This window comes from Chrysochloris asiatica, unplaced genomic scaffold (assembly GCF_000296735.1).
Source record: "Chrysochloris asiatica unplaced genomic scaffold, ChrAsi1.0 scaffold00006, whole genome shotgun sequence".
Classification (NCBI taxonomy): domain Eukaryota; kingdom Metazoa; phylum Chordata; class Mammalia; order Afrosoricida; family Chrysochloridae; genus Chrysochloris; species Chrysochloris asiatica.
This window is the reverse complement of record NW_006408524.1, coordinates 19,509,743-19,525,937: the sequence shown is the minus strand read 5'-3', so window position 1 is coordinate 19,525,937 and position 16,195 is coordinate 19,509,743. Positions and strand designations below refer to the sequence as shown.

Genomic DNA, 16,195 nt, shown 5'->3' with positions numbered 1-16,195 from the left:
CAGCCTGATTCGTAACCAGTACACTACCAGCGCTCCTTGGTACATTACTAATTGCAAGGTCAGTGCTTCAAACCTGCCAGCCACTCCTCGAAAACCCTATAGAGGGTGGTTATGAGATGGAACCGACTCAATGACACTTAACAAGGACAACGACAAAGATCTTGTAGGGTGCATGGTGGCTCTGTACAATAAGCATTGGACTGTGAACCACAAGATCACCAGTTCAAGCTCATCAGCTGCTCCAAGGGAAAAAGATGAGGCCTTCTGCTCCCTCAAAAATTTACAACTTCAGAAATCGTATACAATGTTGCTGTAAATCAAACCACCTTGACGGCACTTAACAACAACAAAACCTTTGTAGGACCAAGCCCTGTGGACCGAGTGGTTAAAATACTCAACTACTAAGCAAATGGATTGCTGAATCAATCTCTCTGTGGAAGAAAGATGTGGCAGACTGATTCAGTAAGATTTATAGCCTTAAAAATCCTATGGGGCAAAAATCCTACTCTGTCCCATGGACGGTTACTACGAGTTGAAACTGACTCAGCTATGGGTTTGTTTAGTTTTGATTTTAGGTTGTTTAGTACTAGGCTACTAACAGAAAGGTTGGTGGTTCTAAACCACCCAGAGGTGGCTTGGCAGAACTGTCACATCCTTGACAAATCTACCTAATGAAGTTGCACTCTGACATCGGTTTGCTATGAGTTCCAATCGACTTAACAGCAACTGATTTGTTTGGTGTTTTAAGAGGATCTTAGAAGGAGTCCCTGGGTCATGCAGATGGTTAACCTACTCAACTGCTAACTGAAAGGTTGGAGGTTGTAATCTGCCCTGGCAGATCTCAGAAGTCCTGATGAGCCACTTCTAAAAAATAAAAAATTTAAAAAAAAAAAAATGTTGTTAAGTGTCGTTAAGTCAGTTCTGACTCATAGTGTATAGGGTTTCCAAGTAGCGACTGGTAAGTTTGAGTCACCGACCTTGTGGTTAGCAGTCCAATGCCACAATGGGACTCCAAATAGGCCACTGAAAGCCCTTTAGAGATATACTCTCACAAACATGGGGTAGCCACCAGTCTTTGTCAACTAGATGGCAGCTGGTTAAAGGCCTTAGAAAATACTACATGCTGATTTTTCTCTCCCTCCTCCAATGCTTTTAGAGAGCAAAATATGCTTTTAAAAACATAATGAGGGCATAATAGAAGAAAAGAAAGAAATGGAGAAAGTAACTAAATAGAGCAGCAAGTGTGGAATTGAGGAGGGCTTAATGAGTCAGGCTTCAAGCAGAATGCAGGTAAATCTATAAAGTTTTCACCTTCTATCTTATACCAAGTTGGGCTACTAATCACCAAGGTCAGCAGTTTCAATCTACCAGCTAGCCACAGGAGAAAGATGAGGCTTTCTGCTCCTATAAAGATTTATAACCTTGGAAACCCTATATAGGGTTGCTATGATTTGAAGCCGACTCCACAGCACGTAACCACACCCACACCTTCTACCAAGACTTATGCCTATAGAAGTTTGAGGAAATGTAGGGTAATGGGAACAGTCTGTTTGTCCCACTGTGTCATTCTCTAGGCTTGAAATTCTTGCAAAGTTAGCCAACACAACCACTTTCCATGGCAAGACAGCTAACTACTACTGAGGGAAGCAAGCAGCAGGATAGGGTCTGTGGAAAATTGGAGAGAGCACATTGCCTTGAACAGACCGAGAACTGGGTAGCAGTGCTGATCTCCCAAGTTGTAAAGAAGTCGAGGAATTTCAGGGCCTGTAAGAGCTGGCACACTGTGGGTCACCAGCTTGTGTTCTTGGTTTTGGTTCCTTACTGAACCAGGCAAAAGAAAGGAAGGACCAGACTCCAGCAAACTTGCCTGAGACTCCAGGGAGCTTACTTTAAAAATGAGCAAAATAGGAAAACCCTCCAGCAGACAAAGAATAATTTAGCAATGCTCTGTAAGTCATAACTGACCCGAGGAAAGGGGTTTGGTTTGGGTTTTTGCAAAAATTCCAACGCTCTGGGTCTCAATACTGTAAATGCCTGCTTCTGCAACATCAAGTGAACACCCAAATTGATGTCAAATTTTGGAGAATAAAAGCAAGCTTCTATAGGTTTTTCTTAAGAAGATCACCATGACTTCTTCTAAGCTTCCTCTGGATGAGTTTAAACTGCCAACTTTTGGTTAGTAGTTGAATGGTTCACTATTTGTACCAGCCACTGGTTTCCAGACACTCATTAATGCTGTCTTCCAGGATCTAGGGAGTCGGGAATATAAAATGGCAAACAATAAGCAAAACCAATTCATTCTTAATAATTTTATAAATCAGGATTATCTGTGAGTTAAATGCATCTCACAAAATCTAAGTGTGGCGGGAGAGAAGCTTGTATGTGTAAATGTGTTGGGCATAGAGAGATAATGGTGTCATTTTAAGCAAGATCAAGAAGAAAAAATAAAGTGGTTTACTAATGGCTGTCAAATGCTGTATGCCAACAAGGGTTGGATTCTGGGGCACCGATATCAGTTGCTGTTCAGTTGGCTTCAACTCATGACAACTTCATGTGTGTCAGAATACAAATGTGATCCACTGGGCTTTCAGTGGTTGGTTTTTTGGAAGGCCTTTTTCTCTAAGGCCCTCTGGGTGGACTTGAACAGCCAAGCTTTTGGTAGCAGCCAAGCACATTAACTGTTTGCACCATCTAGCGATCCCAGGATTCCTTCCACTCTTAATAGTCCTCAGAGGAAGTGCACTGAGGGAAGTAAGAAAGCCTTTTTCTTCAGCTATTGCTAAAACTACAGTAAGAATTTTATATGTGCTATCAGACCAGAACACCCTCCGCTGTGACCACTCCTGTCCGTGTTAGATATTCTTGATAAAAACACACATTATCCGTAGAGGCCACCCTTGGGTTCCTGGTAACCAGATTGCTCTTGAATAAAACAGTGGCAGGGATAAGGGTGTGATCCATGGAACATGAGCACTGACTTTGTGCCAGCACTAAAATCCCATGAAGATGCCCTGGGTAAGGTCTACAGATTTTTCTGGATGCCTAGATTTTCTGCAGCACCAAGATTTTTGAAAACTCAGGAAGACTGAGTCAATTCTTCTCTTCAATATCTAAAATTGATAATTTCCTTTCCAGCAGTTTGAGCAACTCACTGTGACGACAATGAAGCTTGGGCTCTTGGCTTAGACTGTACACAATCGTTCACACCCACAGTGATAACAGACTACCAGAAGAGACTGGATCAATGAGTAAGAAGTGATGGTATGGAGTTGTTATCATTGCAATGAAACAATGAGTGTAACACCAAGTTCTCCCATGTAAACTATCACTCAATTCACAATACAAACTTTAAAAAAAAGTGAAGGAATTGATAGAATAAGCAACCAAGTGTCCTAGAATGATGGAATGTTTTAGAAGAAGAGAGGCCCTCGTAAATGCCCCAGAATTCTCCAGATTAGCTAAGCCAGGCACAAATGAACTTTTCTTTGTGAACTCTATGTAGAGCAGTCATTGGAGGTGGTGGTGGTGAAAATGGAAAACTTGTGCTTAAAATAACAAATACTTACTTTACCTTCTATTTGGGACAGCTTATTGTTTGCTTTATCAGGGCATCAAGTCATTACAACATAATTGCCAAAGATTATATTGTACTTACATTGATAACATGACTAATCGGGTGGCAAATAGGTTTTCTCTCATGTGACAACTTCAATCAATCGACACCAACTTCATGAGCTTGAGAAGCTCTCAGACTACATACAATTTAGTGAGCAAGATGCTGCAATGCATTAAGAATGCTGACCTAGACGAGAGATTTGTGCATTGACTAGAATGATAGATACTCTTTGAACTCTAGATCCTAGCGGGTCCTCATGGAATGTCAGAAAAACTAAATAGAAGACTTCTTTATCCAGAGCTCCCTTTTTAATCTATCCACATTATTAGAAGTTTGCAAAGGTTTCATGTGGTTGTGGGATTTCTCTACTGAACCCAACATTTTGGTCACATGGATTTCAGAATCACTTTAACCCATTTACTCATATGTTCAAAAGCCTTTTATCATTTTCCATTTTCTTATCTATATGTATGAATTCCACTTCCTGGCTTTCAAGCAAGTCTTAAGACATTCTGCTTGGCAGAGGGATGTTAGAAAAAGAAAAATGAGTTGCAGCACCCTAGGGGCCATGGGAAATTTACTTAATCTTTGTGAGTCTCAGTTTTTACTTCAGTTAAATAAGGATTGATGGTACCTACTTCATGAATTTGTTTTAAGAATTAAGAGAGATTGTGCACACAACTTGCCTCTCACACAGTACATGCTAAATAAATGATAACTATTGTAACTTGAAAGAAGCCTTGGTAGCCTAGTGGATCATGAGTTGGGCTGCTAACCACAAGGTCAGCAGTTCGAATCTACCAGCTTCTCCACAGGAGAAAGATGAGACTTCCTGCTCCTATAAAGATTTGCAGCCTCAGAAACTCTACTGTTAAATGCCTTCGAGTCAGTTCTGATTCATAGTGACCCTGTATAGGGTTTCTGAGGAACAGCTGGTAGATACAAACAGCTGGCCTCGTGGTTAATAGTTCAATGCATAATACACTATGCTACTAAAGCTCCAAACTCAGAAACCCTGTACAGGGTCTCTGTGAGTCAGAATCAACTCCAAGGCACACAACCACTACCTTTCTAATTTGAAGTACTTATTGATAAAGATCAAAGAATACAGCCTCCAGTATGGATTGCACCTCAATGCAAAAAGAAAAGAAAAAGAAATTCTTCGCTATTGCACGAAAAGCTAGTATCACGATAAACAGAGAAGGGATGGAAGTTTCCAAAGATTTCATTTTACTCGGATTCACAATCAACATTCATGGAAGTCTCACATACTTTGGCCGTGCTATTAGGAGGAAAGGACATCATACTTGGAAAAGTTGAGAGATAGTGAAAAAGAGGAAGATCTCCGAGGAGATGCATTGACACAGTGGCTTCAACAATGGACTCACACATGACACCAATTGTGCAGATGATGCAGAGCCAAGCAGTGTTCCGTTCTATTATGCACAGAGTCTCTATGAGTCAAACCTGGCACGACAGCACCTAACAACAACAACAACACTCTTACTATAATTAATAATAAACATAATGATAAATTCCCAGATCTGCTCTTTTAATTTTGAGATGATAGGCTTACTTCTTAATTTCAATAAGCATGTTAGCCTCCTTATCTGAAAAGTGAGGACAATTCATAAATTATAAGGGTATTGTAAAGATTATAGGATATGAATGAGTGGAAGATGCTCAGTGATGATGAGTCCTCTATGCATTGCGTACACCCATCCCTATCCTTGAACCCCAACTTTATGTACCATGAGAGGCTAAACCCAAATATTCTAGAAACACCTTACTTTTCTTTCTTTCACAGCTTTTCCATCCACCGATTTCTATCCACTCTTAAGACAAGTACCGCTCCACGAAACATGCCTGACTACTTCGTTAGTCTCTGGCTTCGGTCTTCAATGAACAAATCCTATATTCTTCAAGGGCTTGTCACACAATTCAGTCATTAATTATATTCTGTATTGTTCACTACAGAAGAGATGCCTTGTGTCTTGTGTGTGTCCACTCTAGGACCCAAAAATCGATCCCAGTTTGGTTCATCTGAGATTGAGAAGCCCTTCCTTGAGACAAGAGAAAATTAACTGTCCCTCCTCACTCTTTTCTTGTTACAGTGTTTTTGCATGAACAAGGAATGGCTCAGATGACTGTGAAAGACTACATGAGGTACATAGCAGATTCCATGATATTTCACTCCAGCGTTTGACAGCTACATCCTTGATAAATGAAATAAAAATGAGGACATTTATTAATAATACCATGTATCATGGATCTTGGGATTTTGTGACAAGTCACTGGTTTAACCACAATACCTGAAATGTTTCCACTAATCTTTAGAGAAATAGAAGTTCTTTAAAAGTTAAATAGGATTGAACAAATCAAATCAACAAAACATTGACTTGGAGGGAAATGTAGTTACAACATATCCACAAGTGGTATTTCACTATAATTCAGCATTCATAGTTTAACACTGCCAATGTTGGCAGGACAGTTGCTGGACAATAATACATACATTTTTCCAATGTTAGGTAGAAAGCAGATAATAGCTTCATATTTAGACAGAGTAGGCCTCAAAGTGTCGTCCCCAGAACAATGTCAGCAACATTACCTGGAAACTTGATAGAAATACAAATTCCCAGATTTCACTCTATACACATTGAATCAGAAAACTTGGAGATAGGGCTGAAACGTCTGTATTCTGGCAAGACTTTCAGATTCTGACACACACTCTAATTTAAAGACCACTGGAATCAACTCTGAGCCCTTGGAAGTTGGGAACGATTCTTCCTATGCTTCAGTCACTCTTGCATTTTCAGCACTCAAATCCATTAATGATAAGTTGAATCCAACTCATAGTGACCTTACAGTACACAGTAGAACTACCCTATAGGGTTTCCAAGGCTGCAAAAGACTACAAAAATAAACAAAAAAACATACTGCCACATCTTTCTCCCACAGAATGGCAGGTGGGTTTGAACCACCAAACTCTTGGTTAGCAGCTGAATGCTTTAACAACTGTGCTGCCAGGGCTCCTTAGGGTCAAGTCCCTCTTGAAAACTTGTAAGCCAGTCACTTCATGCCTTTACAGTCTCCCTCCCCCCACCCCATTTTAAATAGTCAATGTCCTAAGTTGCCCATACCTTGAGTACCATATTTTAAAGGAGAATTGTATGGAGATGTGTTGGTCAATGAGAAATGTAAAATCATGACTGGACCATTCCATTGCTTTTAAGACTTGTTTGATCACATACATCTGAGCTATTCATGGGTCGTCTCATACAGATATACGTGTATTAACCTGAAATGTTTAAAACAGGATATAATTCTAATGACTTGACAAGCAAATATGTAGTCAGTACAATCTCCATCCTCCTCCCATAAATTTATATTTTAAATGTTACTTATCTTAATTTTTATCTCTTAGTGGGTTGTAAAGGAGCCCTAGTAGTTCATTGCATGTTAGGTTAATAACCACAAGGGCAGCAGTACAAATCCACCATCTGCTTGACTGGAGAAAGATGAGACTTTCTGCTCCAGTAAAGATTTCAGCTTTAGAAGCCCTATGCGGGGTCACTGTGAGTTGGAACCAACTCTAAGGCACACAACAGTAACAACAACAATCAATTATTGCTTTTGCTACTCATGAAGCTAGAAGGGATTACAAATTCTCCCAAGAACTTCCCTCATTTTGTTGACAGGTCAATGAAAGCTAGCTTCAAGGACTCATTTCTGCTCCTGAAATTGGATTTTATGTGACTGTACATTTATTCTCCTTCATCTGAAGCCAGAGCTGTTTCTGTTCCACTCTTATGAACATTACTAACTTAAAATTTCACTACAATAAACAACAACAACAAAACAAGCTTGTGATTCAGGCCTATGTGAATAGACAAATAATCATTTTTGTGGTAAAGAAGTTTGTTCCCATTCCAAATGGATGGATGAGCACATAAGCCCCGCAGAGGACACTTACTTAGAGATTGTTAGCCATGCAACAGGAATTCTTTCCCCATTATGAGAATTAATGCAGAGTAGCTATAGTTGCTGTTTACTGTACCTTTTTCATCACATAATTTTGACTTCTTCCCAAAATTTGGTGCCTAGCAAAGCTGCACTCCTGAAAGGTTCCCCAGTGATTTGCCATCTGTCAAAAGTGAGACATTCTGTCACCTTTATAATGAGCACTAGCAGGCACCTAACACCTAAATTCTCACACCTTCTGTAACACATGCGCTTAGAAAGAAGAACAGCTCCTCAGCTGCACACACTTGCTTCTTTAGAGGTGTGTCCTTTGTGAGATTATTTTAAGCTAAAAAATAAATGCAAATGTTTGCTCTGGAACACGTCACAATGACCTCCCAGGGGACTAGCTGAATCAACATATATAATCATTGATCTTCTCCTGGTATTTCTCCCCCACTGTAGATCTCTGCATCCATTTCCAGAAACGCCTACCCTTTCTAGAGCAACCAGTTTCAACTCTTGCCATTCTGCTGCAAGTATACCACAAAGGTATGTGATTTCTAAGCACTTGTCATCCAGAGAAATCATTCTGTGGAACAACGGGATTCATGAAATTATAAATAGGCATTTAAGAAATATTTGGTGAATGAATGGATGGGAGAACGAATAGAGGATCTCTAAACTCCAATTTACAAGAGCAAAATAAAAGAATCAATCAAATTGGAAACAATTTAGATATCTGTTGATGGAAGAATGGCCAAATAAACTATTGTTCTATTCATTTTGTGGAATGCTGGGATGGTGATGTAGGATAAGCACTAGACCGCAAGGTTTGAGCCACAAGGTCAATGGTTTGAACCCACCAGCTGCTCCTAGGAAACCCTATAAAGGGTTGCTATGAGTCAGAACAGACTCAATGGCACTTAACAACAACAACATACAGTGATAAAGAGCCCTGGTGTGGCAATGTAGGATAAACACTGTACTAATAACCACAACGGTGGCAGTTCAAAGCCACCAGTGGCTCTCTAAAACCCTCCTGCATGGAGACACTATGAGTCAGAACCAGCTCCATAGCACACAACAACAACATACAGTGATAAAAGAAATTGGTAGAGATATAAATACTAATAGAGAAAGCTTTTCAAGTTATATTTTTGAGGGGGAAAAACAAACACAAAAAGATACACATAATAACAAAGTATGTTACTATTTATAAAGCAAACAAATAAAAACTATAACACATGTATGTGTGTGTGTGTAACTGCATAGCAAAATATCAGGAAGGACAAGATCATGTTAACAGGAAAAGGGTCAGGAGTGGTAGATGCTATGGGCGAAGGGGAAAGGAGCCCTGGTGATTGATCATCCAGTTGCTAATGTAAAGGTCAATGGTTCAAGCCCACCAGCCACTCTATGGGAGAAAGATGTGGCAGTCGGCTTCCATAAAGATTGTTGTTGTTATCAATAGGTGTCATCAACTCAGCTCCTATACACAACAGAAGGAAAGCTGGCCTGGTCCTGCAACACCCTCACAATTGGTGTTATATTTGAGCCCATTCTTATTGCCACTGTGTCATTCCATCTCCTTGGGTATCTTCCTCTTTATTGCTGTCCCTTCACTTCACGTTAACAAACATTACATCCTTTTCCAGAGACTGTTCTTCCCACCTGACATATCCAACATAGGAAAGAAAGATTTGTTTGTTCTTCTGGTAGTCCATGTATGATCAATATTCTTCATAAACACCATAAATCAAATGCATCAATTCTTCTTCAGTCTTCCTTATTCATTGTCCAATTTTCACAAGCATATGAAATGATCAAAAATACCAGGGCTTAGAATAAGGACATCTCATTCCTCAAATTGACATCTTTACTCTTTAACACCTTAAAGAGGTCTTGAGACACAGGGAGCTGGGTCTTTGCCTTCTGATTCAATCAACAACAAAAAGACAGTCCAGAAACTTTACCATGGAGTTTATATGGTTCAGTATGGACATCTGAATTGTTTGAACTAACTGGACAATTGGAGGTGCCATATTGCTTCATTACATTGGCCCACATCATAGTATACAACTGGCTTAATGGAGAGAAAATTGCTTGTGAGAAATCTACATTCATCCTTAAATATTTAGTCTGTTATCATACAACCTCATTGTAAAAATTTTATTCTACTAATTTATATAAATACTTAGTGAACATATGCAGTTGGGGTACTTAAAATCAATTATGTAGAAATCATGTTTATGTCCTGATGTGGTGCTGGAGGGTAGGCACTGGAGTGCGATGTCATTTGAATTACAAGGTCAGCAGTTCAAACTCAACAGCCGTGCCTCAGAAACCCTATACAGGGTCACTATGACTTGGAACTGACTTGACAGTACTTAACAAGCAACAACAACAATAAAATAACTGTAACAACAACAACAATAACATAACGATATATGTATCATTGTGTTTGTCATGCTCTGGTCTCTGAGCTAAGCATCCAAGACCATAACGAACAAAGACATAGGCCTTGTCTTCCAAGGTTCACAGACTCAGGATCAAGAATGTATTTATTGACTGATTTGTCATTAGATATAAATTCGATAGTAAAGATGAGGCTTTCTACTCCCGTAAAGATTTACACCCTCGGAAACCCTGTACAGGGTCGCTATGGGTCGGACCCGACTCAATGGCACTTAACAACAACAACAACAACATACAAGAAATACATAAAAAATACTCCACTTGCTGAAAAATTGCATTAATTTTAAGACTATCTTCCACTTTAGCTAGAAACACAAAAACCATAATCTTTGCCAAGACTCACAGCAACCCTACAGGACAGAGTAGAACTGCCCCATGTCCTTCATCTTTACAGTCACCACTTGTCTATTTGTTCATCATGTGATATGTTCATCACGTGATATGTGACTTTTGTTGTGCTGTGATCCTGGAAGCTATGCCGCTGGTGTTTTAAATGCCAGCAGGGTTCTCCCTGGTGAACAAGTTTCACTAGAGCTTCCAGACTAAGACACTCCAGTAAGGAGAGGCAGACTGCTCAATTGTTAGCCCTGAAAACCTTATGAACAGCAGCAGAAAATTGCCATATACAGGACCAGAGGATGAGTTCCTCAAGTTGGAAGGCACTCAAAATATAACTGGGAAAGAGCTGCCACCTCAAAGTGGAGTGGACCTTAATGACATGAATAGAGCCTCAAAGTGGAGTGGACCTTAATGACATGAATAGAGCAAAGTTGTTAGGACCTTCATTTGCTGATGGGACACAGCACAAAATGAGACAAAACAGCTACAAACATCCATTAATAATCAGAACATGGAATGTACAAAGTATGAATTTAAGAAAATTGGAAGATTTCAAAAATGAAATGAAACGTGTAAAGAGTGATATCCTAAGTACTATTGAGCTAAAATGGATAGGTATTGGCCATTTTGAATTGTATAATCATATGGTTTACTATGCTAGGAATGACAAATCGAAGAGGAATGGTGTCACATTCATTGTCAAAAGGATCATTTCAAGATTTATCTTGAAGTAAAATGCTGTCTGTGTTAGGACAATATACATATGCCTACATGGAAGACCAGTTAATGCCACTGTTATTCAAATTTCTGTACCAAATGCTAAAGACAATAATAATGAAATAGAAGAATTCTATCAATTTCTTCCCTCCACTCATCTGTCAGTTTGCTGTACTGTGATGGCTTGCATGTTGCCATGATTCTGGAAGCTGAGCAGCTAGTATTATAAATACCACCAGAGTCATCCATGGTGGACAGGTTCCAGTTGAGCCTCCAAACTAAGACAAATGATAAAGAAGGAGAGGCAGACTCCTTCTAAATGTTTGTTGTTGTTAAGTGCTGTTGAATCAATTCCAACCCGTAGAAACCCTGTGTAGGGTTTCCAAGGAGCAGTTGGTGAGCTTGAACCACCGACCTTGCAGTTCAAATGACTTTGCAGTCTGACGCATTAGCCCATAGCGCCACACCAGGACTCCATGTTTAGCAAATGAAAATCTTATGAATAGCAGTGGAACACTGTCAGACAGCTCCAGAATATTGAATATTGAAACATGATGAAGAGTACCAGAATATTGTTAGATATAATGCTGGGAAATGAGTCCCTCAGGGTAAAAAGCATTCAAAATGAGACTGAGGAAGAGCTGCCTCCTCAAAATAGAGTTGACCGTGATGACACGAATAGAGTAAAGCTTTCAGGAATTCCATTTGCTGATGGGGCAGAAATTAAAATAAGGAGAAATAACTGTAACATCCACTAGTAATTGGAACATGGAAAATTCAAAGTAGTCAAAAACGAAATGAAATGCATACAGATTAATATCCAAGCCATTGGTGGTGGTGTGCCCTGGTGGTGTTCCAACTCATAGCAATCCTGCATACGGTTTCTGAGGGTTTATTTACAGGATCAGAAAGCCTCATCTTTCTTCCACAGAACGGCTGGTAGTTTTGAACAGCTGACCTTGAGGTTAGCAGCCCGACTTGTAGCCACTACACTACCGGAGCTCCCTATCCCTAGTGAGCAGAAATGGACTGGTATTGGTTATTTTGAATCTGATAATCATATGGTTTACTATGCTGGGAATGACAAATTGTAGAGGAATGGCATCACATTCATCATCAAAAAAAAAAAACATTTCAAGACCTGTTTGAAGTATAGAGTCCTGATGTGGCACTGTAGTATATGCTAATGACCCCAAGGTCTGTTTGAACCAAAGGGTCAGTGGTTCAAATTCCCCAGCTGCTCCTTGGAAACCCTATACAGGATCACTATGGGTTGGAACCAACTCCACGGCACTTAATAACATCTTGAAGTATAATGCTGCCTGTGATAGGATAACATCCATCACCTACAAGGAAGACCAGACCGGTTAATACCACTGTTATTCAAATGTATACATCAACCACTAAACGCAAACATAGGAAAGATGGTGGGGATGGTGCAGGACCATGCAGGGTTTCATTCTGTTGTCCATAGAGTGTAACAAGTCTTTTGGGGAATAAGTCATCTCTCTTGCCAAGCAGCTGCTGGGTTCAAAGTTAGCAGTTGAGCCATCTGAGCTCCTTTAGACTATTGTTGTTGTTGTGGTGGTGGTGGTTGTGGTTGTTAAGTGCCCTCGAGCCGGTTCTGACCCATAGCGACCCTGTACAGGGTTTCCAAGGCTGTAAATCTTTATGGGAGCAGAAAGTCTCCTCTTTCTCCTGCGGAGCGGCTGGTATTTCGAACTGCTGACCTTAATGTTCACAGCCCGATTCGTAACCATTATGCTACCAGAGCTCCTGTCAATATATTCAGGTTCTTCATACTCTCAATTTCTGCAAAATTAGGTGATTTAGATGACTAGAAAAAGTTGGCTTTCTTTTTTTTTTTTAATGAACTAGATAAAACCATTCTTATTTTCACTGCAGCATTCCCGAATGGCTGGAGTTTTGGGAAAAAGATCCTGTGGAGATCCTCTTGGATCTGGGGTTTGGTGTTGACGAACCAGACATCTGCACACAAATCCCAGCCAGGTTCCTTGGTTATGGTTCTGCAGCCAAAGGAATCGACATCCCTGTGTTTCTGGAAGCTCAAAAGCAGCGGATGGACTTTGAGACCCCTAACTTGTATGGTATGTGAGGACTGGGTGGTATTCATATCTTAGCAACAGCAGTATGTGGCCAGATGGACCAGTGGAATGGCCTAGGAGGTCATGAGAACCAATATGCCTCAGGGATGCTAAAATGTCATGAGTCAATATTAGTCACATGGCCACAGTAGCCTTCAATGGGGTGAGGACAGACCTGCAATGTACCCAAAAGGAAGGGGAAACTACTGGTAAGCAATATAAGTGAGCAGCACAAATGTTGCCACAGCCACACTCCCAGAAGACAGAGAAGCCAAACAGGTCTTGACAAGGCTTATCATGTGTCTTCAGTTAAAGCTCCAATTCCCTCATTTTTGAGACTCAGAACACTACTTATCCTTCCACACCCCATGAGTGGGTGTCATTAATGAGGGGCCTGTTACACCTGTAGATTTGTGGGATCACTGTGCCTAAGTTTTGTAATGAACTATGGTGGTGCCGTGATTAAGTGCTCAGATGCTAACTGGAAGGTTAACAGGTTGAACCCATCAACCCCACCCATCGCTCCACAGAGAAAAGAGGAGGCAGTCAGCTTCTGTAAAGATTGCAGCCATGGAAATGCTAAGTCCAGTTCTACTCTGTCCAATAGGGTTGGTGTGTGTTGAAACTGATTCAATGGCAACATGTCTTTCTAAAGCTTATAGTTTGCATGAATGCTGCTGTTTTTCACCAACTTGTAGCTAATGAAATACTTTTCTCTCGAACAATACTAAAGACATTGTTGAGGTGTATGTATCATGCTCAAATAATTTGGTGGTAAGATGTAAATTTAGTTCACTCAGGTTTATTTAATATGCTGATATGACTCCTGGTGTGGCACTATAGGCTAAGCATTGGACAATGAACCACAAGGTCAGTGGTTCAAATCCACCAGCTGCTCCTCTGAAACCCTATGCAGAGTCGCTAGGAGTCAGAACTGACTCAATGGTGCTTAACAACAACAACAACAAAGGTGACCCCTCAGTGTGCTATGGGTGATACAGTGCAATCTTTTCAAAATCAGTTAAACACAAAAGCCGTACTGGAAAAGCATGGAAGAACATCTCTATCATGGAACAGAGTTTGTGGAAATCTGGATTGAGGAAAAATGCTAAAACTCTGTTTCTGAAATCATGTTTTTTAAGTAAATAAATTCATCAGAAGGAAAGTCTAACTAGATGAAATGTTTTTCTCCAATAAGTATCTGAAACCAAAAGGTAGAATTTTTTCATTTTAGTTTCTTTTCTCCCTGTTTTCATCATTTGTTGTTGTTGTTGTTGTTGTTGTTAAGTGCCGTCGAGTCAATTCCGACCTATAGCGATCCTGTATAGGGTTCCCGAGGAGCAGCTGGTGAGCTTGAATTGCAAACATTACAGTTCAAATGACTTTGCAGTCTGGCGCATTAACCCACAGCGTGTTTTCATCATTATGTGGGTGAAATGGATCTTTAGAAGCACAGTTATGAGACTTTAAAAAACTTTATATAACCCTGAAGGTGTGCAATGTAAAGTTTCTTTATATTTTAGAAGAAATTAGCATGGTCCTTTCTGATCTCCTCTTCCAAGTAGCAGAGCAGCAAGTTTTTTGTTTTTTTTTTTTATCAATTCTGTCTTTGGTGAAAGTAATAACACATATCCGTATCTCAGCAGTGCTTGGGGTGATCTATGAAGTCAACATTTTTCAGATGAAATGGACACAAGGATTAGGGAGGATCCAATACTTGGACTCAGCTCTTGTGGTGGTGGCCCACTCTTACTTTTACTACGTGTTATTGTTATGTGCCATTGAGTTTGTTCCGATTCACCACAACCCCATGCACAACAGAACAAAACACTGCCCATTCCTGTGCCAGGCTTACAATCTTTCCTGCTTGAGCCCATTGCTGCAGACACTGTGTCAATTCAACTAGTTGAAACACTTCCTTTTTTAAAAGATCCTCTATTTTACAAAGCACGATGCCCTTCTCTAAGGACTGCTTCCTCCTGGTAACATGTCCAAACTACTTGAGAAGAAATTATCCCACCCTCATTTCTAAGGAGAATCGTGGCTGGCACTGCATGGCACATTTAAAATTGTTTGATAACACCAGAATCCAAAAGCATTGATTCTTCCTTGGATTTTCTTACTCATTGTTAAGCTGTTGCATGCATGTGAAGCAATTTAAAACACCATGGCTTTTGTCAGGCACACTTTAGTCTTCAAAGTGACATCTTGGCTTTTGAACACTTTGAAGAGATCTTATGCAACAGATTTGCCTAGTGCAATACAACATTTGATTTCCTGACTGCTACTTCCATGGGACTTGATGGTGGGTCCAGGTAAAATGAAATCATTCACAACTTCAACTCCTTTTCCATTTACCATAATGCTGCTTATTGGTCCAGATGTGAGGACTTTTGGTTTCTTTATGATGAGATGTAATCTATAATGAAGGTTGTGGTCTTGGATCTTCAACAGAAAGTGCTTCAAGTTCACTTCGCTTTCAAAAGTTAATTAACAACTTTTGATTAGCAAAAGTTGTTAATACACTTTCCTCGAATCCTGGTGCCACATTCTTCTTCTATTAACCTAGTTTCTGGGACTATTTGCTCAGTAAATAGATTGAGTAAGTTTGGTGAAAGGATAAAACCCTGAGGTATACCTTTCCTGATTTTAAACCATGCAGTATCCCTTGTTCTATTCAAATGACTGACTCTTTTTTTTTTTTTAATGTTTTATTGTGAATTATGTGATAGTTTACGTGGGAGAACACTAGTTTTACGTTCACCCTATTGTATATTGTTTCACTGGCATGGTTACAATCCCCTCTATGCATCATCAACCAACCGAAGGGTATACCCTGCAAGCCTGACCCCTGGTCATCAGCATACAGCCCCTCTCCCTCTCTGGGTCAAAGTCCCCAGCTGCTCCATCTCTCCATGTCATTGTCTCTGCCTCCATCTCAGGCATCACTGCTTCTCTGGATAGGGTCCCACTCTCTGCT

The 16,195-nt window shown here is 40.1% G+C and overlaps 1 protein-coding gene across 1 annotated transcript in view; it reads left to right on the top strand.

The window, feature by feature from the left end:
- Window positions 1-16,195, top strand: part of CCDC129 (coiled-coil domain containing 129) — a 140,193-nt gene that overhangs the window by 12,759 nt on the left and 111,239 nt on the right. Inside the window, exons 4-6 of the mRNA XM_006832271.1 lie at window positions 5,731-5,782; window positions 8,042-8,128; window positions 13,016-13,218. Of these exons, the coding sequence (XP_006832334.1) occupies window positions 5,731-5,782; window positions 8,042-8,128; window positions 13,016-13,218 (342 nt within the window). The remainder of the gene's footprint in view (window positions 1-5,730; window positions 5,783-8,041; window positions 8,129-13,015; window positions 13,219-16,195) is intronic.